Below are 24,877 nucleotides of genomic sequence, written 5' to 3'. Positions count from 1 at the left end.
GACGATGCTTCTCCAACACAAAAAAGGAAAAGGCTCTGTTGCACCTCTTTGTGATACTAATGAGACTGCTTTGTCTTTAGTATTGGCAGGTCTATTTAGTTCTCTGCTGGACAACACTGAAATGTAATACCCCTCTTCACTCTCTTTTCTGTGATGTGATTTGATTTTAATGTGGCATGGAAAATCAGTTAGTTCAGTTATCAATGACAAAAGGATAAGTAATTGCCCTTTTTAAATATTGTTCATTTAATTGTGACAGTAAATGTATACATAAAAAGGAAGTACATATAACAATGTGTATTGTATTTCACTTTATTTCTTTTATTAGACATTTAAAATCTTTCATATTAAAACACTTCATGAAGGTCAGGGAAAGATTGTGGTTAAAGTTAATATAAATGCGTACATTAATTGGAACACAAAAAAGTCTGACACGCTCCTCACCCATTCCCCACCCCAAAATCCACATTACCAGGCTAAAGGTACATAAAGGGCACTCTACTTCCTGCACTGACCGTTGAATTGAAGTGCAGAATCATTATCGAAATTATTGTGTAGAACATTAAAGGACTTTTGCATCTGTGTGGAACTGACAGATGACTTGACAGTAAATTAGTCTCTCCAGTCTGCTACGAGAACAGCCAGCAACACTGGGCAGGAAAGGCCAAAAAGATACTAATAGGTGAGACTGGCTGGCCAGAGACAAATCCAAGACAAAACATCCATGAGACCAGGCCAAGTACAAGATAATAGAAAAAATGTCTCAAGCCCTGACTCAAGACTTAACTTGAGAAGTACAGCCCTGCTTGTCAGACACATAATAGAAAGAACATGTGATGTTTCAGTTTTTTTGTCTTTTCATGGTGGCTTTTGCAGGTTATGGTATTTAACCACTTCCTGTGTGCCATATTATTTTTGTTATTAAAAGACCAACTAAACATTGGGTTTTAGAACAGCAAATACAGTATCTTTTATTGCCTGGATACAAGTTGCACCACTATTGTGCTGTATCAATAAGTAACAGAGAGTAGAAAAATAGATATTTAGTGATACATAGTATCAAATATGTTTACTTCTAAATTGACCTATAAACTTAATCTGTCAACAAAAGCAGATCTAAAAGTTCTAAATGCTCTTCAACAACCTATCCAGTTCTGATGTCCTAGACTTCGTGCAGTGCTGACCTTGCAAAAGAAGTGAGCGCACGCCAAAACCTTGTGACAAAGTTAGCCATAAGCTCCTTAGGTGGTTCCCCAGGGAGCACATGAAGCCACTAGCGAGCCCCTAAAGCTGTGTGAGTGATGGATGCATGTGTTGGTGTGATCGGCTGTGAAATGGGACACTCATCATCACATTGTCCTTCCTCTTACATTGCTAGTCCAGATATTAACAGCTGGATTGTCGCTCTGCTACAACCCACTAAACGAAGGTCTCCTTCCAATTTAGGGTAAGCCTGATTTAGTCAGCATTATGTCCAGGTACATGGAGATAGATGACCTTGAGAATAGAATGGATGGGGCTGGTAAAGGAACGTTAAAAAGGATAGATGGATAGATTCAGCCTGTTTGTTTTGGGGTCAGAAGACAAGAGAAACAGAAAGTCACTGCAAATAAATAATTTTAAATGTTGCTTGGAAATAAAACAGTCTTATGGCATTTTGGGAATGTCAGTTCATGGCTGTGGTAAGATTGATATTATCATCCAATCAATGCATTTTTAAATGGTATACGATTTCTGTTTAAAAATACAAATAAAATAGAAGTTTTTTTATTTAAAAAAACTTTACAATTTACAGAAAATTAAAAAAAAAATCCTATTCAGTGTTGTCTGTAGTTTGCTACAGTACAGTATATTCAGATACTTTAGTGCATCTGATAGAGAAAAATTATAGATGGAGGTGAAAATGTGTGGTAATGACTTTAGCAATGATACAAGACTGCACAGAAATTGGACTAGAAAATGAAAAAAAAAAACAACATTAAGGATAGATATAAATTCTTTTCCTGGTTGTAAAACATCAGAAACATGTCAGCAGGGGAAACAACCAGTCTGTGGGAACATTTATTAGACTGTAAAATGGGAACAAATGAGACCAAACACTGTAATAAAAACTAAAGCCTAGTGTTGAGCCACAGTTTGCCTAACATCAAAACCCCAACTGAGAAAAAAATACCTGAAGAAAAATGGCAAACTTTAAACTGTCCAAGAGAAAAAGTATTTATGTATCCCACTGGGTCCCTGAGTTTCCTCTGGCAATATGATCACAGCACCTATTAAAAGTCATCTATCACATACAGTAATTAGCTGACCTTATTGAGAAAAACTGTGTGAACAGAGAGAAAAACATTACAGAGACTGTGGACATTGCAGCATTTCTCCACTTCAAGTAATTGTTTTCCAAATTTTTAATTAATATTGTTATCATTAAAAAAGGGGAAAAAAGACTCTTTTTGCCTCCTTGTCTCTGTGTGGGCAGGCATGTGTAGATATTTGATTGACAACTGAGCAGGCAGAGTCAGCTGTCAATCAACAGAGAAAGTTAATCAATTTCAGCTGTTAACTTTAGCTTACAAACCAAGGGCAGCCAGAGTTGTGTTAGCAGTGCTGTTGCAGAATAGGTACCACATCATTTAGCCTACATTTGCATGTAAGATTTAGAGCCATTTAGTGTGCTAACAGTAATTGGACACTTGGCCACTAAATGTTACTTGGGCAGCTGTGTGTCGTTTCGGTTTTAGTTCATGCGCAAAAGAGCTCACACGTGGCTCAGAGTTAATTGAGAGTTGCAATTTCAATTGAGGTGGCGTTCTCTGTAAATGTGAGGAGTAAAGACGGAAGATGTTAGTAATGATGGTAAAAAAATCAAACATCTATCAGAGAGATATCAAAGGTTGTTGGTTTATCAAAATCAACAGTTGGGTATACTTTAAACAAGACTAGGTCAAAACCTAGTATGTAGCTGGACCGTGTATGTTCAATGTGCAAACCTGAGGACGTAGTTTAAAACTGTTATGGAACCGCTGTAAACAACTACTGTCAATAGAAAATAGCTAAAGCCTGCTCGAAAAGTTGTTAAATGTCACTGGATTGCATAATATACTAATCTGTTGTTAGTATGAAATAGTGAAACACAGCCCATTAAGACTACATGTTAACCAGCAGTCATTTCCAAGCCATTTCCAAGCTGCTGCTCTGCCCTGCTAAAATCCTGACTAAAAACCATGACGTCTGGCAAAATCATCATTAACGTGAGTGAAAGATACCAGCTGTGCTATATTTACTTGTAAAATTATCACTCAGAGAGAAAGTTCCAAAAACTCACTAGATTTGTCATTAGGTTTTTTTTTTTTTGTTTTTGTTTTTTTTGCTAAAGTGGGTGTGAAAAGTTGTTAAATTTAGTGACAAAGGCGCTGAGTTGGCATCACTGCCTGTAAACACTCCCCGGTGACCCAATAAAAAAAGTTCAGACCAATTAAATTCAATGGGGAAACTCCAACAATCGGTCAGTCAACCAGTGGTGTAATTTGATCACTTGGTCAGTCAGTCAGTCAGTCAGTCACAGACATTCAAGTTTTTAAGGCTAGCTGTAGCTGTGATAATGGAAAAAAAACCTCGTTATGACTGCACAGTAAGTCAAAAATGCTCTCTAGGATGTAGGTGTATGACTTTCCTTGTCAAGAATCAAAAGAAGAATTCATGACCATAACTTCCGAGGATTCCCCACAGGACGCAAACCCCTGGCAAGCCTCAGAAACAGAAAGACCTGAAAAATCAACCTCTAACAGCTCATGAGCTAAAGCCACCACCTCATCTGTCAAACATGTTGGTGGTTCTCTTATGACCTGGGCATGTATGGCTGCCAGTGGAACTGGCAGACTATGAATGCATAGATATACAGGAGCATTCTGTGTGCTCAGATTCAGCAAAATGCATGAAAACTCACTGGAATAATTCATCATTCAGTATGACAATGATTCTAAACATACGGCCAAAGCAACCACAGAGATTTTCATGGTGAAGAGGTGAATGATCCTTGACAGGCCAAGACAATCAACTGATTTCAGGCTGAGCACCATTCCACTTGGTTACCAAACTAAAGACGGACAGACCCCACAAAAAGCAAGAGCTGAAGGCGGCTGGAGCGAAGACATGGGAGAGCCTACTTGGTAACTACTCCATAGGATGTATCACTTTATTTCAAAGTGGACAAAAAGAGTAATGTTTCAGTGATCAGTAATGCACGAGCAGTTTTGGGTTCTGTTTTTGGGTTCAGACTTAATAAGGAACGAGTCATGAAGAAAGTGGTCACTATGTTGATTCACAGATATTGATAAAGTAATTATTACCTCACGATTCATTATTATAGTATCTTCCAGTCTGTTCTCTAGTAGCTCATCCTTATCTACTTCTTAGTCCTGGTGTCTGAGTCATTAGGGAACTACTTATTAATGACTCATCAACTATCAGGTCTTTCCTGAATCCTTCCTCACTCATTCCTTAGTAACTATGTACAATTTTGTTTGCATTGTAAAGTGTTACTTAGAAACCAGGTATACAATTCTCCCTTATTTATGTTCTGAGAATTCATCACAGAGCGGATCTATATGCTGTAGCAGAAAAGGGATGTAGTTTCAGTTGGACTTTAAGAATTTAGGAATATTCTCCTCTACATGTACAGTACATGTGAATCGTGTTTTTGATTGTATTTCATAGATATAGACATTTGTGGGTGGAGATTGCTATATTTCATGGCACAATTGGGTCCTCTAGCAGACAGCATTTCTGTCTGCCTGAAGAACCTGTCAGTCCATATATATTCCTGCCTCTTCTTGCCTCTCTGTTGGCCTCCCTGCTGGGTTCAAATCAATTCCATCAATGAAGCCATCACAAAGGGAACATTATCGCAGTGTTTTCCTCTGAAAAAGGCCTGGTAATTACAAATCAAACGAGACAAATACATCCCGGGTAATGAGCGTTAAACGGATGTTAATTATCCGATTGAATGACTGTCACCATTAAACTGTGCCTGATGGAAGGAGTGGGAGGAGGAGAGGAAGGGAGGAGAGTGGGGGAGAGGGTCGGGAAGGGGAAGGGTAGCTCAAAAACGATGGGCATTCTGAAAGACTGGTTAGCAGCAGATTGAGAAGATCAGACAGTGTGAAGCGCATGTCGGAAATCCAAGCAAGAGGGAAAAGGCGTGGGGAGAAGTGGGGGGGAGGAAAAGGACGGGGTGAGTGAGTAAGGGGGGGAGGCTAAACTTTTCCCTTTTTCCGACACTAGCAATTGCAGCGGTGCATCAGAGGGGAAATTAATCAACTGTTTTTGATTATTTATATATTTGAAAAGGACAAAGTGTGCTGAGGAGAGAGCTGAACAGAGGCAGGAGTCAAACTGCGCTAATACGGTCACAGCCGGTCTACCAGGAAGCTCAAGTCATAACATATCCGTCTGAGAGGGATCCGAAAGAGCAAAAGAAAAAAAGAGTTCACACACTTAACATTCAAAACAAGGTACAAGTCCTCTCTGATTCATCAAGCAGCTCACATAACAAAGGGGGAGTCTACATTTGGATTAGGAAGTACAGACAGAACAACTTTGGAACTCCTGTTTTGAGATGTATTTCTTCGTGTGTTTGAGCAGAGGTTTGGTCAAATAGTTATTCCTCACAGGACAGTAAAATCTCGAGAATGAAGGATGGGTATTACCAAGACAAAATAAACGGATGAATGGAATACACCAAGAGCAAAGCAGGGCTTCAACAAGCGGAAGCTCAATCAAAACTGCTCAAGAACACTTTGATACCTGTAATTGTGACCTGCAGTTCAGCTAAACTATATGAGTTTTTCACTGCTCTGCATCTTTTGTTTGTTGAGGCCAAAGGGACAAATAAGTTTAATGTTCTTGCTTTTGCACAACACTACTCCATCAGCATTAGGAAGCTAAATTTCTCACCACATACAGTAACTAACATTGTTTTCCATGTCACGAAAAAAAAAACAGGTCTTAATCAAAAGGCTACTTTGCAATCTAAACTTATGATTATATTTAATAATGCTGGTTAAAAACATTACCCTAGCATTAATTTTTATCATCAGGTCATTTTCTCAGTCATTTATTTGTAAGTTCAGAAGTCATCTAAATCGTGGGAATACAGTATCATCACTACGATGCAAATAATACAGTAGTAAACTAGTTCTATATTTGTATTCTGTTAAAAATCGCCATTTAAAGGTTGCAGGTCTATTTTTCCTACATATTAATTTTTAGATTTCAAAATTTAATAAATAAAAGAAAGCACTACTGCACTGCTCAAAACTGGTGGTTTACTATACACAAATTCCTGAAAATTAAAAACCTGAAAATGCCAAAAACATTACAAACAGATTACATTAAAATGAAATAAAATTGTGTAATCAGATGTGTGCTCTTCACCTGACGGACACTTAAAGGATACTTCCTACTTAAAGGAGGTATGGTGACCTTCTATACCACTCTATAAATTAGCCACAATGTGATGATCTAACTAACATCTACTGTCTGTCTATCCAAAGCCTGATGCATGTTATTCCTGTGTGCCATAGAACTCCTTTGTTATCCAGAAACTATTAAAAACACATCAGTGAGCCACACTAACGCACTGGGTGGCATGTTCCTTCATAACCATGTACGCAAAACTGAAGCTTATTTTTTAAAAGAAACTGTATACAGTGGTTGTCATTAGGGGCCACCTCTCAGTTTTGTCGCTGGGCCTCCTAGCAGGTTCTCCAGTCCAGGCTGCAGCAGAGGCATAGAGTGTGACAAATACCAATGTAATGTTTTTCAACTCCAATTTTGGCAAATTTAAATGAGCAAAAACAGCCAAAGTGTTGCAGATAAAGAATTTAACTTACTATTAGAAAAGAATTGAATGCCAGTTGAATGTTCAAATGACATTTTACCAGAATGTATTAAAGCATACTCTGGTTTTCAATGAAAAATGACAGACAGGTTACATAACATAAACTAACGTTTAACATATTTTTATAGTGTCAGTTTTATTTATGCAAGCCATCAACTGACTATGACGGAAGTCTCTTTAACAACAATGTCACTAACTGGTCCCCATATTTGAAATGCCAACATCATTACAATTCAAAACACACACATACACGCATACACACAAACATTCAACCATCCACATCCTTACAAACGACGCTCCCTTCAGTGGAGGCCTGGAGGAGGGAGAACTAAATGACAGCGCCCTGTGTGCACATCAGTTTAACTCAACAAGAAGTCAGGGAAGAAAATCATTTGAAGACGTCCCGCAGTCCCTTCAGACGGAGGCTGCCAACTTCTCAGTGATCTGCTATCATGTTGCCTGTCTCTTTACTGTCAGCACTAATAGCTCTTAGACACTGGATTGGGACATGGGTGGCTACTGCAGGCCAAGGGTGGCACACACTCAATCAATAATTTACCCAGCAGCTCTCGGCCTTTTGTGCGTGTGTTTTCTGTCCTGAATTAAGCATTCATATGGGCTGCACATAAGAGGATTTGTTTGTGAGAGTGTGTCTTTGTGTAACAACGAGTGGGAGTTTGTGTGTGTGTGTGTGTGTGTGTGTGTGTGTGTGTGTGTCTGTAGAGTTGCTTTGTGTACTGATGTGTAGCCCTCTGCACCTGCTGTGGAGATAGGGCTTCGGCCAATCACAACAAAGATTGGAGGGAAGTTTGAGTGACACAACAGTGCTGTGTCTGGCTGAGATATGATTCATTCTATTATCGCTCTCTCTCTCTCTCACTCACACACACACACAAACACACTCAAACAAACACTCAGTCCTGATGGCTCAACAACATTAAAATGTTCCATAATACCATCTCTTCTCATCCACTGTTTCTTTTCCTGTCTCCTCTTTCCTCTCTTACTCTCCTCTCATCTCCCCATGTATTTTCTTTCCTTGCATCATTTCCTCCTCTGCTCCCCTTTCTTCCTTCTTTTTCTCCTTCTCTACCCCCCCTCCTCTTTACCTTTCTTCCTTTCTCCTCTCCTCTTACCTCCTCTCCCATCCTCTTTCCTTTCATCATTTCCTACTATCTACTTTCCTCTCTTCTTTGCCCCTCTCCTCTCACCTCCTCTCTTCTTTCCTTGCTTCCTTTCCTTCTCTCTTCTTTCCTTTCTTTATCTGCTCTCCTCTTCTTACCTTTTCTCATCTCCTTTTCTTCACCTCTCCTCTGTCCTCCTCTCCTGATTGACCAATCAAAATCCTTCGTCATCCACTAACAAGTACCAATCAGACACACACACAAAAAATAATTAGTCTTGGCACGGCGACAACAAATCCCGTAGCTCTGATGCTCAAACACTCTAACAAAAAGTTGTACAGTGTTTACACATTTTATGAGATCCACACACACACATCTGCACATTAACACACATGTTCTCTTCCCAATGCACAGCATGCCGAAGCAGCTGTGATAGCAGTCGTTTTGTGCTTTTGTAAAGATCTGGTTTAGCCACATCAGTATGTTTGTTAAGATTTGGACATGATGGGTCTCCCCAGCTTGTGAGGAAACCTTCCAGGGTTATTATGAAGTTGAATATTCTAATTTAGCGTATTGAGAAATTTCAATTGGCTGCTTGTCATGCCCTGCTATTGGCTGCACTTTATTTGTCTGATTTATTTGTCCGATGATTCCAGTTTATTACAACTTGGGTTTTATTTCGATACTTTCAGTCTTATCAAGTTATGACAACAATGTATTCAAAAAAATAATTGCTGAGACCTCTGGAAACATGCTGACACCGCTACAATGAAGTCCAACAGGGTTTGTCTGTGCTGTGATTTTAGCTATATTTACTTAAAAATGATTACGTAAAATGATCACTCAGAGAGAAATTTAGAAGCTCTTTCATGTCTATGCAGGCGCCATGTGGTTAATTGAATGAGACGTGTAGAGAGGTGTGCCTGTGGAGGGAAAGCCCAACGTCATGCTTACGGGGCAATACCGGCGACTCTCTTCTTCGGAAAGTAGCTAAGTTTTGTCCAAAAAGTCACAAGAATTTTCACTAAGTTGTTTCATGAAAAATAGTCACTTAAGGGGTCTGAAAAGTCATAGTAGTAGCTGTTTGTGCCAGTTTATTTTGAAAGAGCAACGGCCAATTTGGAACTCCAACAACCAGCTGGCCGACCAATGGTGTAACTGCATCACTCAGTCAGTCAGTCAGTCAGTCAGCGAGGTGACTACAATGTTATCATAAAATAAGATCCACCTTGCAATCAATTACTTTAAGAGAAAAATATGATTACTTCAATTCAGAGTTCAAATAAAGTTGGAACAAATCTCTGGTGAAATGGTACTAAAGGATTCAAATCTGTGTGTGTGAGTTTGTGTCACTCTTTGAGAAGTCATATGTTTGTGTGAATGTGTGTGTGTGCTCACGCTGGGCAGCTTTCCCTCCCCGAGGCTGTGTGTGTGGGTGTGTTTCTGGAGCATCGGTGTCACTTGCCTTCAAACACTAACAATGTTGTTGATCAGCAGTTGTTTACAAACCGCCAGGAGGATGGAACTAATTTGATCACTCACTATTCCCCCGTCTCTCCCTCTCTTGAGACCGTTTCAATTTGAGCTCCTCGTACGTTCTCGATAGCAGTCCGCCACAAGTTGATTCTGACAGCAATTATGAATATTGTGTTCCACTCAAGTGGTCGAGAGCCAGGGAATAATGAAGTTCTCACCAAATCATCTGTTCCCCAAATCACTTAACTGCATCTTCATTAGGAACTAGGAAATCATAGTGGGACTCCCTTGGAAGACATAGCAGCTACATGGTCGGTATATGCCAAAGAATTTGATTTATGGGTTTAACTTCACCTTAAACTCTCTAACTGACCCTAAATCACATGACTTATAAAGACAGCTGTCTGTACAAGGTGTTTCATGATGGTTTGCATGGCAGTAATTTTTATCGTACATTCAGGTTTAATCAGTTTTAAGACGATACTATTTTTTTTTTTTTTAAATATCAAAATCAGTGATATTAGGCATTTTCTACCAAAACTGAAGGGTAGAAATTTAGTACTAACACATGAAACAGCATTTGACTTGTCAGCACTGAAGCATCTAAAACAGCATGTTCTCCACATATCTCACCAATTATTAATTTGAATATCCATTTTATTTTTTTTATTATCTCTTACTCTTTAAATGACAGTTCAATTGCTTTCATCTTACATTTTAACCGACAGTTTAACAGATTTCAGTGCTTATTCATTGGATGACATTTCCACTGATTTCATGGCTCAGACAGTGACCGACATTTCAGCCGCTGTCTTCAGCTGACCGCTCACCTCTTACACTTCAACAATAGTTCAACTACTTTCACTGTTTGAATATAGACTGACGTGTCAACTGCTTTCAGCACCCATTCATCGAATAATTAGGAGATGTTGTTATGTAAGCTATGGCTAGAAAAATAAATGTTGATACTGATCGTATCAGTAAAATGTTCACAGACAACTTTATTGTTTTTTTCTGCCAAAATATCCGATCTTGCAGTACAGTATCTGCTTGTAGTGACTACAGAATTACTAAACGTTTTCATGGTTATGTTTTAGGCACTCACAGCATTTGGTTAAGGTTAGGGAAAGATGTGGCCTGGTTTTAATACAGAAAACATTAACGGTGACCTCAGACACAGTGTGTTTATTTCCATTTAACCCAAAAAAATTCTGCTTTTTCTAGACGGTCTATTTCTTATTTTCACTGATTAATTGTTTAGTGTATAAAATGCTGGAAAATAGTGGAAAATACCCATCATAATTTCCAATAGGCAAGGTGATATCTGACCACAACATTGGTCAGATAATCATTAATCATATAGTATATAGGGAAGCTATTACACTAGTCTAAACCCTTTTTCCACAGCTGAGTGTCAGCTATTCTCACCTGTCTGGACCACAGGGACACCGGGCCAAAAGGGCTGCTTCACCCTGTCAGAAACCGCCATGCAAAGCTTTGTCTCTGGAGTTTCAATGACCTGTGTGTGTGTTTGTGTGCGTGTGTGTGTGTGTGTGTGTTTGTGCGTGTGTCCACCTCTGCATATGTGCATCATATGTTCAAAGTGGAAAATACCAAAAGTGAGGAGGAGTGACAGCAGAGAGGAGGGAAGCGCTGACAGGTTGGTGAAAGGACAAAGCCCTCCGCTCCTCTGTGTGTATGTGTGTGTGTGCGTGTGTGATGAAATAAATATGTAATAGAGGAATACTGAATCCTCCTTCTTACCTGCTGCTGTCTTCCTCTGATATTAAGAGAGAAGGTGTAACACTGCCTCATAATGATCACATTATGAGGCAGTGTTACACCTTCTCTCTTCTGAAGCCTCACTTCTCTCATTTTTTCAAAATCTCTGTCTTTCTGTCTTTGTATTTTTATTCTTTCATTTCACTCACCTCTCCCTTTATTCATGGTGATTTTGCTCTCACTATCCCTCTCTTCTCCTCCATTCTTTGAGCGTCACTCCTCCTTTCTCACTGTCAGGGAGGAGAGTTTGCTGACAAGAAAGTCAACGAGGCTCTGAACAATCCCGCAATCCCTCAGTGACTGGAGGAGCCAGTAAATGTTATCTGCTTAAGGAGAGGTGACAAATTACAAGACCTAACAGGATCGCACAAACGGACACAGAGTCTAAAACAGAATGACTGTATCAGCAACAGCACTGCATTCTAAAATCAGTCTTCAATTTAAAAATATATCTTGAATGACTGTTTCCAAGGGAATTATAATTAAAATTGCGAGGGGGGGGGGTCACCTAGCAACAGGAAAATTACCCTACAAACACAGCTAATACAACGCAGGAGTGGATTAGGGACAACTCTGTGAATGTCCTTGAGTGGTCCAGCCAGAGCCCTGACTTGAACCAAATAGAACATCTCTGGAGACACTTGAAAATGGCTGTCCAGTGACGGCCCCAATCTAACCCGAAAGAGCTTGAGAAGATCTGCAGAGAAGAATGGCAGAAAATCCCCAAATCCAGGTGTGCAAAGCTTATCGTGTCATACCCAAGAAGACTTGAGGCTGTAATCGCTGCCAAAGGTCCTTCAACTAAGTGCTGAGTAAAGGGTCTGAATACTTATGTCAATGATATATTTCAATTTCAATTTTCCGCTGAAAACCAGAGGTTTCAGGGGCTTTAAATTCTAGTAAGCAAAAAATACAGAATATTTCTATTCGATGGAATGGTGCAGCATAAAAAGTCTTGGAGTCCATGCAAACATACTGTGTACCTTTAATGAAGAGGCGATACAGAATATATACGTGATACTGTCCGGCAGTGTGGAATGATGATTTTAACGACCTTAAACCTACTTCACGGTGAAACACAAGGGTAAAACTAGTGTATATTTATTCATATGTATAGTTGAATGTAGTTAAATCCAGTAAATGTTTCAATTTGTCTTCTGGTAGCTAGATGATGTTATTTCCTATACACTCAATCATAAACCACATGAAAGTATCTGAGGCATAGTGCAGTTCACAGAAGAGGAGGAGAGGCTGTGGTCCATTGACTGAGAAGAGGAGAGAGCTAACCCACATGTATGAGTACGCATCAACCCCTTGTGTGTGTGTGTGTGTGTGTGTGTGGGGGTCAGGCTTGGATGGGCTGACTGAGCTGAGTAGATGTGACCAGCCTAAGTGTGTGTGTCTCATATCAGTGTGTCCTCGATCGCTCTCACTGTATGGGGCACTTTAGTCCATTCTTCAGTGGCACCGGGAGGCACACTGACACACATACACAAACACACACACACACACACGCACACGCACACACACACACACACACACACACACACACACACACACACACACACACACACACACGCAGTACACACCTGCACACATGTATGCACAGCTAAACTCACACAGAGACTCAATGTTTTGATGTAAACTCAAGTGGACGAGGGGTCCAGTCGGCCTCCCCACCAGTCTTTCTCCCTCTATCCTCCTCTCTTTTTCTCTTCGTCCTTCATTGCTTCCCTTCCTGTGACACTTTTAACGGCATGTCACGCAATCCTGTGCTCAGACACGCGCGCGCACACACATACTTTCATTCACCATGTCGTGCTCTCAGCCAAAGCTCTGCACCTTTGTCAGGGGAGAACCACTTAAGCACGCTCATATACACACACATATTCACGCACATTCATGTCTGATTTTTTTTTTCTTTCCCTGTGCACACACCACTTAAGCCGTCTTCCTTTCACCATCTCGTGCCCACCCCTCCCTCTCTGTGTCTTGTCTGGTCTCGTGTGTGCGTGACTGTGGCTGGCTTTGGCGAGGGTAAATTAGCACAGCGACCCAGTTTGGTGCCAGAAGAGACAAGACATCAGCGGAGGATATATTGAAGAGCTCTTTTTTTATTTCCTTCCACTTAAAATTCACTTTCTGCTCTGGCTGCGGTGATGTAATAGTAAATAAAACACAGGTTAAAATCATAACCTCGTGCTGAGTATTATCATAAAGCAAATTAATTCTATTTTCAGATGCTTTTATGCTTTTTTTTCTCTTAAAAGATCCTATTTTTATAACCTCAGGTAACTTAAATCAGTATGTTACATTTAAATCAGCCTTAATATATGGATAAAATCAGTTCCATAAACAAAATGTGACTCAAGGTGACTTTTCTTTCCACCCTTTCCTCTGCTTTCTTTACGGGCTCTGTTTTTCTTTGCTGATGCTAATTGCCTGCAGCTAATTATACACACAGTCACAAACAGATGAACATACACTCCACTTCCTACACTTTTGAGCAAGGAGCTCTCACTGCTGAGGCAAGAGGGTGTTTGCTGCTGGCCTCTGGTTGGTAAGACACAAAAGAGGTTTGTGAGAGTGTGTATGAGTGTGTGTGTGTGTGTGTGTGTGTGCAGGCGTTGGAAGGAGGAGGAAGAGGAGGGGCAGAGGGAGGGGGGATGCAAGCGAACCAGTGTTTTGGTGTCTCGTTCGGCTCGTTTAGCTGACAAACTGCTTTTAGCATTTAATTATCCATCGGTCTATGATTAATAGGTTTTAATTACAGTAACCTATGGCAACCTGAAATATGCAGAGCCTATCAAAACCCCATGGAAAAATCAAAAAAGCCAAAACTAAGAGAATGTGGTTAAAAAATGAGAGGATCAAGAATCTTTGCATCTCAAATGTCTCACTTATCATTCACCACAGAATCATGGCTATTTTTCAGTATTTACCTACTCGAGAGAAATATTAGAAAGCTTTTGACCAGACCTTGAACTTCTTCACTTCACGTTTTACATGAACCACAGCCAGAGCTTCAGATTTTTTGATTCAGTAGACCGGTTAGAACTTTTCCAAATTCAAATGTTGTTTTGAAGGCTTTTTTATTCTAGAGACATTTCTGCCGATGCTCTGAGCTCAGAGAAAAAATTCACACGTTAAAATAAATGAGCAGCTCTGATGCTTACATGACCTTTTTTTATATTGATCATGAAAAGTACCAGTACTTTTTTCCAAATTTGGCTAATGTTTTATCAAATCTGCAAAAATGTACCAGTACTTTCCAGCATCCTCTCACAGAATGGACCCAGTTTAAGCTGCTTTCACACTGTTGTTTTGGGTCAGTTTGTCCAAACTACACACAAATCATACATTGTTGGCTTCAAGTTCTGGTTTACTTGGGCCCTATTTTTGTAGCAGTGCGACGACCAGCATGAGCAAATCTCAGACAGTGTTTTTCCTGACCTTAAAATTCACTTTGCCCATCTGCGGGGTACGTTGGTGCCCAGTGCAGAGCACAAAGTGCAGAGGTGGGGATAGAGGTGCAAACAGGTGGGAGATTCATCCAAATGAGGCGGCGGAAAGCGGTTTGTTAGTATTGTCTTGGAAGATGTGTCTTTTGAGATCAGACATCTTAGATGTTTAGATGTGACTGATGTTTCTGACGCAACATCAGTCTGCTGCCAGTTTGGTGATTTTATCAATAAGAGTAGACTAAATACAATGACAGACTAATACTTAAAATGTAAATAGACAATTAAATTTAATCAAATTTTCTCCTTCATTTCATTAAATTCCTGCAGCCATCTGAGGGCAGCAGGACACATACAGTATCTTGATAAATCTGCAGCCTCTGATTTGAGAAGTGCTGCATCCGAGCACGGTGCCAGTACGCACGGCTGTCCACCGTGTTTACCTTGATTAAATCAGGGTCAAATGGCACCAGGTTGCTACAAAGTAACCGCACACACCTCGACACACATTAGACTGCTCCATCATAACAGAGTTTCTTGTTTTATTCGTGAAATGCATTATGAGGCAGACACTGTTGTGTCACATTTTAAGATATGATGTAACCATTTAAAACATGACATAGAGTAGAATTAAGGCTGAAAAAGAATCTGGTTGATGTGATCCTTTCAACAACTTCCCCGAGCTATTTTTTAAAATATTGTTTCTATCTTTATGGCACTAATTGACTCTTTAAAAAACATGTCTCATGCAGTGTGTTCAGGTTGTGTCGCTCTGCAGCATCCAGACAACAATATGCTCTCCTGAAGAAGCTTCTTTCCATTTGCCGAGCTGTTGCTGTCATAATCTAATATGAATAGCTCGCTGTCATACAGCGATGGGACCAATTATAGGAAGAATTGGAAGCGAAAGATACCCCCTTGATTTGACTAGCTGAGGCTGTTGAGTCCTCACATTGTCTTCAGTTGAACTTCTGAGCATTTTTAACCAGAACAAGGTTCTGTAGGTTTGTGGCCAGTATAGACAGAAGGAACAATTACTGTGCAACAACCTGTAACTCTTTCAGTGTACACACTGTAATAGCATGTCAGTATTGTCACAAGATACACTTTTGTGTAGACTGTAACCCTATCCTTTTTAATATATTGTACGACTGGAATCAGAACTGTTAGCATCACATGTATAAGCAAAAAAATAAATTTGAATAAATATATATTTTTTTAAAAGATGGCAAGCAAACAGCATACTGCTGCTTAATAATCCACTTTATCAGGTTTCAGAGCAGAGCCACAGCTCAGCTTAAGTTCCCATCACTCTGATGAAGTTCACTCACCTCCAGCTCTCTCTGGAGACTACACTTTGTGTTGGTCTCATCAACCCATCCACTGTCTCATCCACTCTTTAACATCTTTCATTTTTTCTCTTTTTCGCAGTATAAATTATAAAGGTTTAATGAATGTCTGTTTTTGTTTCCGTAAAAGATCACGTGAGAATTTGCGTTCAACTAGGTTTAAGGTCTGTACCCATCTTTAGTCGAGACTCCAACTGAAACTGGACCTCAACTGTGATTACTGTCGACACTACAGTTCACTCGCTTTTTAGTGAGAAATTGCCAAAATACATTGAGCAGGGCACAAGCACAGAACACACTATTTTAACGTGTACTTCACTAATACACTGCACATATCATGGTTACTAAATAATCCTGCATAATTTTATAGATTGCTTATACAGATCACCTAGGAAATTACCTTGACAGTTTGCAGAAATCAGCATGTGGACTGAGTACATTTAATTGTAGTTTAGCTTTTAAATTCAAACTAAAGTCACATATCTGCAACCACAGAGTCCTTAGGCTAGTCCTCTTTGCCTTCAAACCACGAACAAACTATGCCAGATTTCTCTGTGTGATTGTCAGGTCTGCGCCAGAGTTCAAATCACAGCTCTTGCACAACATAAGGAGACCAACTGAAACAGACAGAGGCGCCGGAGTTCTTTTGAACAACACCAAACAGGTTAGGTATGAGAGCATCCTCAGTTAACTTACCCACGCAGGAGTCTCTGTGCTCTTCGAATCCAGCGGAACACACACACCTCCCAATGGGAACCAGCCACTCTCCCTCGGCACTGCAGTACATCTTGGGCGTGTCCCTCTCCTCGGCATGATCCACACATTGACCCCTGACCTCCACCAGAGAGGACGAGTCGGCACCCGTCACGACATCGGTGAACACGGCCAGGTTACGGCTCACACCCACACAGCGTTTGTAGTAGACCCGCACCGAGGTGAGGGCAATGCAGGCACCTATGTCCTGGAAGGCCAGGTAGAAGCCTCGTCTGTTTAGAGGGCCCACACCTCGCACCTGTAAGGAGAGAGGAGCAGTTGACACTTCATCTCAGATATTTCAGGTCATCATGGGAGTGTTATTTTCTTTTTGACAATAACAACAAATATTACATACAGTACGATATTTAACACATATGTGTGTCTGAGTCTGTGTGTTCATATCTCTCCTTGTTTTGAGGGTGTACACTCTTTACTGTTGCTGGAACCACACCCAGCTGGATGTGATAGCAAGGTGAAGCTAGAAGCCAAAGAACAAGGAACAAAGTCATTGTCTTAACAAGAATGAAGGAAAGCTTAATGCTTTCCTTCATTCCTTCTTTTTGGCTGCAGTCTACACAACTGTGCCTCTGTTTATGCAGTTTAAACAATGCAGTGATCTTTGGTACATTAAATTGCACTTTTTTTCAGATATGCAGTGGTATCTATGACATTAAATAGTCACAACTAGATAAGCAACAATGTCCACAGTTTAGCTAATCTTTTTAAACAGGACTGTGTGGGAGTCACCAAACACTGCACCTGCTATCATCAGGTTCTGGTTCACATGTTGCTAAATTCTGATTGATACACGCTGATGATCTAAATGTGGCAGAAAATAGTGTGCTCATGTAGGACTCCATTATTAACCTGATTGAGGCCAGTTTTCATAATATGCAAATAAACTACTTATTGAACTTGAAGAAACAGCTGGTTTTTCAGCCAACATCTAAAGTCACACTAAACTGAAATATATTAATATCATAAATTAACCTGTGTGTCTTTGCAACATTCTCTGCTGTTCTATTTACTATCACCTGGTGTTTTGTTCACTGTTGCAAACCATTTTGAATTCAAACAAGTTATTCAAAAGATGTATTTCTTTTTTGTAGAGCATTTAATCCACCAACAAGAAATAGAAATCTGTAGCTCGATTGTAATGATGAATTTTGTAATTTGTAATGATAGCTGTAATAATTCAGTTTCTGTTCACATTGTGTTTTCAGCCCTGTCTGATGATATTATCCACTGTTTCTCATTCTTCACAGGATGGAAAAGCAAAGATCTGTTTTTCACGCTATTACTGCTGCCCAACTACTAGCTTTGTTTACAAACTGAGATGATGGATTAAATAGATTTTTCATTGTCATACAGACTCACCAAGCTCCTGATATATCAACACCGTGTGCTAATTAGACAGCTAATTATGAGGTTTTTTTTTTCATTTTTTTGATAATATTTCAGGTAAATGATAGAAATTAAACATATGTTGTGCAGTAAGTATCACCAGGAATGAGGATTTTTTTTTTTTTTTTTCCTAGCACTGTCTGCTAACATTTTTCAGTTGTGGACACACTGTATGGTTGCTGATGGATGGAAAAATAACAGAATACGAATGTCTATTAACTACATCTGTCTGTAAAAGAGTAAAGGTACAGCACAGGTGAATATCTAATCTGACAGAAACTGAATTAAATGTCCAGAATCACAAGAGTCTTTCATATTTTAACCGTGAGGACTATTAGCAATAGTCAGGGAACCAAAGAAAAAGAATGACAAAATAAGGTGAGATAAGATAAAATAAAGTAAATGTCATAATTGTGTGTATATATATATATATATATATATATATATATATATATATATATATATATATATATATATATACACACACACAAATGCCGTGTTTCCTCAAATAAAAACAGGTAGTCAATTAAAAGCAGGGCCTCTGATAATGGCTGCTATGCTATTCTCAACACTTTGCTGGCACAATGGTGGTGTTTGTTTCATTCATTCTGATCCAATTTGCTTAATCTCGTCCGGCTGTTGCTGCATATGGTATGCCTGCAAATATTTAACAACAAAAGCCCTGTTACGTAATGAAAGGTTTCTGTCCACTAAAACACTGTAGGGCTTTTAATTTTAGTGGTTATGGGAAGTGTTTGTATTAAGAGCATAATGCAATAACTCTAACAGGGCAAATGGGGGGGGATAAAAATCAGGCTTCGTAATAAAATATGACAAATTCTACTTATCAGACAGAGGGATTTATAGATAAAGACCTGCCTCTAATATGAGTCTGCCTCAAATAAAGGCGTGTTACCTTCTGCAGTGGAGGTAAACTGAAAGCTCTGTTGTTCTCAACCACTTTCAGTGGTGTGTCCCACCGGGAGTTGGGTACTTCTAATCTATACTCAGCACAGATGTTCCTGTACACTATCCCAGCCACTTGGTTATGCCTCTCAGTGTACGCTGTCCCAGCTTGCAACTTACATCCTGCTACGATGTGCTTGACTGTCTCAAGGGCATCTTAGCGCAGCCTGCACTTTGGGTCCTGTCTGCTGTGATAGACCCCTGCCTCTATCTGGATCTGGTGCTTAGGGGCCTGATGTTGTGCTGCTATGAACAGAGCCTCTGTGCTGTCCCTCAGGCCAGCCTTTTCTAGCCACTGGTAGGATTTCTTGATGTCAGCCACTTCCTCTATCTGCCGATGACACATCCCATGGAGGGGCTTGGTCTTCCACAATATTTTCAATTCCTCCTCATCACCCTCTGTCGTCTGCTGCCTGAGGCACTCTCTCAGCATGGAGGTAGGACTGTGCGATATGAAGATATATATTTTGTGATGATAGAAAAACATCTATTGTTCATTTTGTTGTGTCGCAAATTACACTCTTAACGGCAATATTTTTCGTCATTTGGACGATGCTTTGCGTTCTTCCACATGGCACAGATGTAGGTAGGTAATTTGCTTGAAGGCAGCACAAAAAAAAACATGGAGGAGAGTGAACGGGACACAGAACGGGGTCATTCTGAACAGGAGAAGGACTCTGACCAGCTAAGACAAACTGAGACGGACCAGAAAACTGTACTATGCAAATTATGCCACAGACTGGTCATTATAACAGACTCAAACACCACTAACCTCTTTTACCACCTATGCAAGAATCATATCAAGTGGTATGTAGAGAGCAGGAGATAACTGCTGCATTACGTCTGCAAGATATATATATATATATATATATATATATATATATATATATATATCTCAGACTGCTTGTTTCTCACAGTCTTAGAGTCCTCTGGGTGCTTTTTTTGCAAACTCCAAGCAGCTTTCATGTGTCTTTCACTGAGGAGAGGCTTCCGTCTGGAAGTTTCTCCAATCTCCACACAGGATCTCTGGAGCTCAGCCAGGCCCTTTTCTCTCGATTGCTCAGTTTGTCCAGGCGGCCCGCCCTAGGAAGAGTCCTGGTTGTTCCACGCTTCTTCCATTGAAGAATTATGGAGGCCACTGTGCTCTTGGGAACCTTCAGTGTTGCCTTCCCCAGATCTGTGCCTCAACACAGATCTCTGAGCTCTGCAAGCAGTTCCTTCGACATCATGGCTTGGTTTTTGCTCCGATATGCATTGTCAGCTGTGAGACTTTATATAGACAGGTGTGTGTCTTTCCAAATCATGTCCAATCAACTGAATGTACCACAGATGGACTGTGTGTGTGTTTGACTGTGTGTGTGTGTGTTTGTGTGTGTGTGTGTGTGTGTGTGTTTGTGTGAGTGTGTGAGTAGATCGATAGATAGATAGATAGATAGATAGATAGATAGATAGATAGACTATATCTACATTTTCAGTATGTATGTGTGCATGTTTATGTGTGTGTTATCTAGAATCACATTATTGTCAAATACGGTTGATCGGTAAACATGCTACACGATAATAACTGGAAATTAAATATAATGCAAATTAACCTTTGAAAAACACTGCACAAAAGTAGCATCCTTACCAGCCAAACATATAGGTTTCCCCAAAGAAAAGCTAAACAGTTTCACGATGTAAGCGTTGCTATATAGTTTTGTGATAGGGGCATGGTTACATGTATGGACATCTGTGGCTTCTATTTTCTGTTTGTTTCCCAGGTTGGGCTAGGATTTTCTTTATTAATTGGTTGCACTGAAAAACAGAAAAAACAAAGAAAAAACAAAGGATACAAGTTGCATTGCAACTCAATCTGTTATTTGTAATGTTCAGTTGAAAGTCACTGACAGATGACACTTGTTGTGATTTACCTTGCATTTCAACTACAAGTGTCTGCACACATGTTTGGCCATATGCTGTATGTAGAAGCTGCACCTGAACCGTGTGGAGAAGCTACTATGCAGATCTTTCCAGGTTCAGCTCATCAAATAAAAATTAAATTTACTGAGGTGACGATATATATGTTTTGAATGCTTACAGAGCATGACAGAATTTCAGTAATCCAGCTTTACACTACCTGCACCCAAATCAGCTCAACACAACAACCTATTATGAATTGCATCACTAGGCCAATTTTTCAGTTTTAAAGGATGAAATTTAGTTTTAAAGGATAAGGGTGGTGATCTTATTTTCTTACTGTCAACAAATACAACACCAGAAAATGTGTTAGTGTGGCCTCAAATTCGTTCTGACTTCTTAAACCCTATCTGTGGCTCTTAGCTCCAAGCCCATTACCAAAAACCGCTCACAATATTTTTAACAAAGGCTCAGTTATTGCCTAAAACAGCTGGGCACTGTAGTTTTTAGTAAGCTTTGCTCAAACAGGAGGAAATAGTGCATTTGTTGGGGACTTTTTTGTGGGTAATATTTGATGATTAAGTGAGTATTTACGCCAGCAGAATGGTGTATGTTGGCCTGAGTCAAAATAAACCACAGTATTTTAACATCACCTGGTGCAACAGTGTGGCTCTTTGATGTGCTTTTTATAGTTTTTGGACAACAATGGACCTCGATGGCACAGAGGAGTAAAATATGTATGGCTTCAGATACACACACAATACTTGTAAATAAGGTCAGTTCACTGTTGGCTTGGGTGTTGTAATGGGATTTGTTGGTACTGAGAAAAATATATGGAAAAAACAAACATTTCTTTGTGGAAGCTCTAAATTGTCTCAATTGACTGTAATGGCAGCAAACAGAATATCTCTGTCAGTTCACAATTTATTCGGCTGAACACCATTGTTTTGAACTCAAATTAAATGTGTTGAAGTTGAACTAATAATCAAGCATAGAAAACAACAGCCAATGCAAAGTAGCATATTGGACATATTTGTGTAACATTGTCTAAATGTTCATGCTTCGGCATTACTGTAAGCACAAAAGAGAAAAAGATGATGGAAAGAATACACAGCAAAGCCACTTTACAAACACATCCGCTTCTGATTCCCATGATACTGATCCGAGCCCTGCTGTTTGTTTTATTTTACAGTTCTGCATAACCGAGCACAAAACTGCTTCAGAGGCCTGTACCACAAAGCAGGATCTGGGGTTAGCAAGGCAACTTCAGGTTTAACCCAGGTTTTTCAGGGTTACAACAGTCCAATCAGATTACTGGAAAAACTAAGTAATCATTCCTCCAGGAGTCCGACAGGAGTTTACAATAAAGTGACATTTAATAAAGAGCAACAGACATTTTTATAGATCCGTCGAATTGTTTGAGCAAGTCGTTTGCCGTTTGAGGCTTTTCATATGTTCACTCTGGTTTTAGAACAAAGGGAGAGTTTATCACACTAAATAACAACATAATAACTGTAAAAGCTTCATTTGAATTATTTTGTCAAACTTTATTTGATTCCTGACAGGATTCCTGACAGTGTTGATGCGTTTACATTCCTGTTCCATCACTGCAGTTCAGAATAACATGAGGAGACTCTTTGACCATAATTGGAAAAAAAAAAAAAAACTAAACCCTCTGATGTCTTTTATTAGGAAAATTATCCACACACTGTTAAGTATTTCTCATGACTATAAATGAACATGCCACTCTGATTGACCTCATCAGACATGAACTACTTCTTCTCTTCTCTCTCCTCTCCTCTCTGCTTTTTTGGCAGCAGAAAAAACAGTCTGACGCTTACTTATAACTTTTTTTTTTCTGCATCATATTCATCATAGTTTGTTCATCATCAATCAACAAACAATAAACACAACCAGTAAGAAACTTAATAATAATTGTTTTACAGTAAAAAAAAAAAAAAAAACCCTCTGATTCTTTTTATTAAAAAAAAAATCACACACACACTGTTATTTCTCATGACTATAAATGAACATGCCACTCTGATTGACCTCATCAGACATGAACTACTTCTCTTCTGTTCTCTCCTCTCCGTTCTGCTTTGCAGCAGAGAAACAAAACACATTTACTTACTTCTTTTTTTTTTTTTTTCATCACATCATCATTCATTGTTGTTCATCATCAAAATCACAAAAAACTCAATATAATCAAGTAAAAATAAAATTTCTATTTCTGTACTTACAGTATATCCTTAGCTTTAATTTAATAATTTTTTTTCTTTTTTCTTTTTTTATTTCTAGTTATGTATCATCTTATCACATCATTTCATTTCACCTTTTTTTGTTTTTGGCTAACCAAATAACCCTCATAGTTTATTCAGTTTCTTTATCATTCTACTTCATTTTTGTTTATTCATTTGTTGCTTGTAATGTGTTGTAAATCTTAAAATCTTCTTCTCTTCCGTGTGACATGTATGTAGACAGGAGCGGAGCCCAGAGCCACTGGAGAGTTGATAACCAGCAGCAGCTATCTAGCTTACCTGGACAGCTCAGCCAAGCGACAGTGAAGCTGAATAAGATAACGAAAAAGATATCTTGCTATTACCTACCTCAGGGCTGTGGCCTCAGGGCTGTGAATGTTGTGCTGTGAACTGAATGCTGAAAGAATTATGAAGAAACTTAAGCGTAAACTTTCTATCCACAGTGAGATATTGTTTCAAAGAGCCTGGATGACATTTGGATGATTGTTGTTGTTTAAGCTCTCTGATTCTTTACGTGTTGAGTTGAAGTCTACGTCTACCCCCTCCCAGATCCCACTCCCAGGTATCAATCTTAATGAACTGGTTCACCTTGCAATTGGAAATTATTTCTAGTGTTTCTTTTTTATCTTCTTATTTGATGACATCTCTCTTATTTTCACCCTTGCTTATCTTTTTTTTGGCTGTCACTATAACCAAACTTACCGTCCTGACAGTTTCTTCTCATATCATATTTATAAGTATTCATCATTTTTCTGGATGTTGTGTGTTGTAAAATCTCTTCCTTCCTCCTTCACGGAAGGCTATATGTAGCGGAGAACTTTGCCCCAGAGTTAACTGAGCCAGTTGATAACCAGCTTGCTTTACAGCAGCTTATGTTCTGTTGATGTTGTGAAGCCAGATAACGAATATCAGGTTATACTGAATTTACTTCATAGTACAGGCCTCAGGGCTGTGAATGTTTCCAACCTGTCTTGAACTTCTATGATGTGGAACTGCTGTTCGTATGGCCGAGCCTGCCGCTCTGTCAGACTCGTAGTAGTACAGGTTGAAGGTTTCCTGTAGAACAAACAAGGTGAGTTTGAGTACCGTATGTGTGTTCTTTAGAAAAACCCTCAGACTTGATTTATTTCTCTAGGGGAGATGAGGTGACTCTAACACTGCCTGCGCTGGTCAGTCATTATAATCCCGCCTGGAGTGTGTATTGGGGTAATTTTTCACCCACACCACAGTAATAATTACAGCCAAGTTAACTACTGTTCTTCTGTGAGAGGTGGTCTTCCTGCATGAAGAGCTGCTTTGTACAGAAGCTCTGAGAGGCAAGGGAATTTTTTTAAATTTATTTATTTATTAAATTTATTTATTTTTGTCAAATACTGTAATTTTCCAGTGATTAAAAATACTGTCCAGAACGATGAGTGAAATTACTCAGGAACAGAATGAATATTTTATTTATACACCTTCCCTTGGTATCATAGTTCCAATGGGGCTTTGACATATCCAATATCAA

At 39.4% G+C, this 24,877-nt stretch overlaps 1 protein-coding gene across 1 annotated transcript in view; it reads right to left on the bottom strand.

Moving 5' to 3' along the window:
• The window catches only part of epha8 (eph receptor A8), a 117,774-nt gene that overhangs the window by 37,797 nt on the left and 55,100 nt on the right, over nt 1-24,877 (bottom strand). The window contains exons 5-8 of the mRNA XM_040159805.1: nt 24,364-24,426; nt 23,885-23,958; nt 23,181-23,184; nt 16,787-17,102 (exon numbers count right to left, since the gene is read on the bottom strand). Of these exons, the coding sequence (XP_040015739.1) occupies nt 16,787-17,102; nt 23,181-23,184; nt 23,885-23,958; nt 24,364-24,426 (457 nt within the window). The remainder of the gene's footprint in view (nt 1-16,786; nt 17,103-23,180; nt 23,185-23,884; nt 23,959-24,363; nt 24,427-24,877) is intronic.

The sequence above is a fragment of the Xiphias gladius genome, chromosome 21 (assembly GCF_016859285.1).
Source record: "Xiphias gladius isolate SHS-SW01 ecotype Sanya breed wild chromosome 21, ASM1685928v1, whole genome shotgun sequence".
NCBI lineage: Eukaryota > Metazoa > Chordata > Actinopteri > Istiophoriformes > Xiphiidae > Xiphias > Xiphias gladius.
This window is presented reverse-complemented; position numbering and strand designations above follow the sequence as displayed.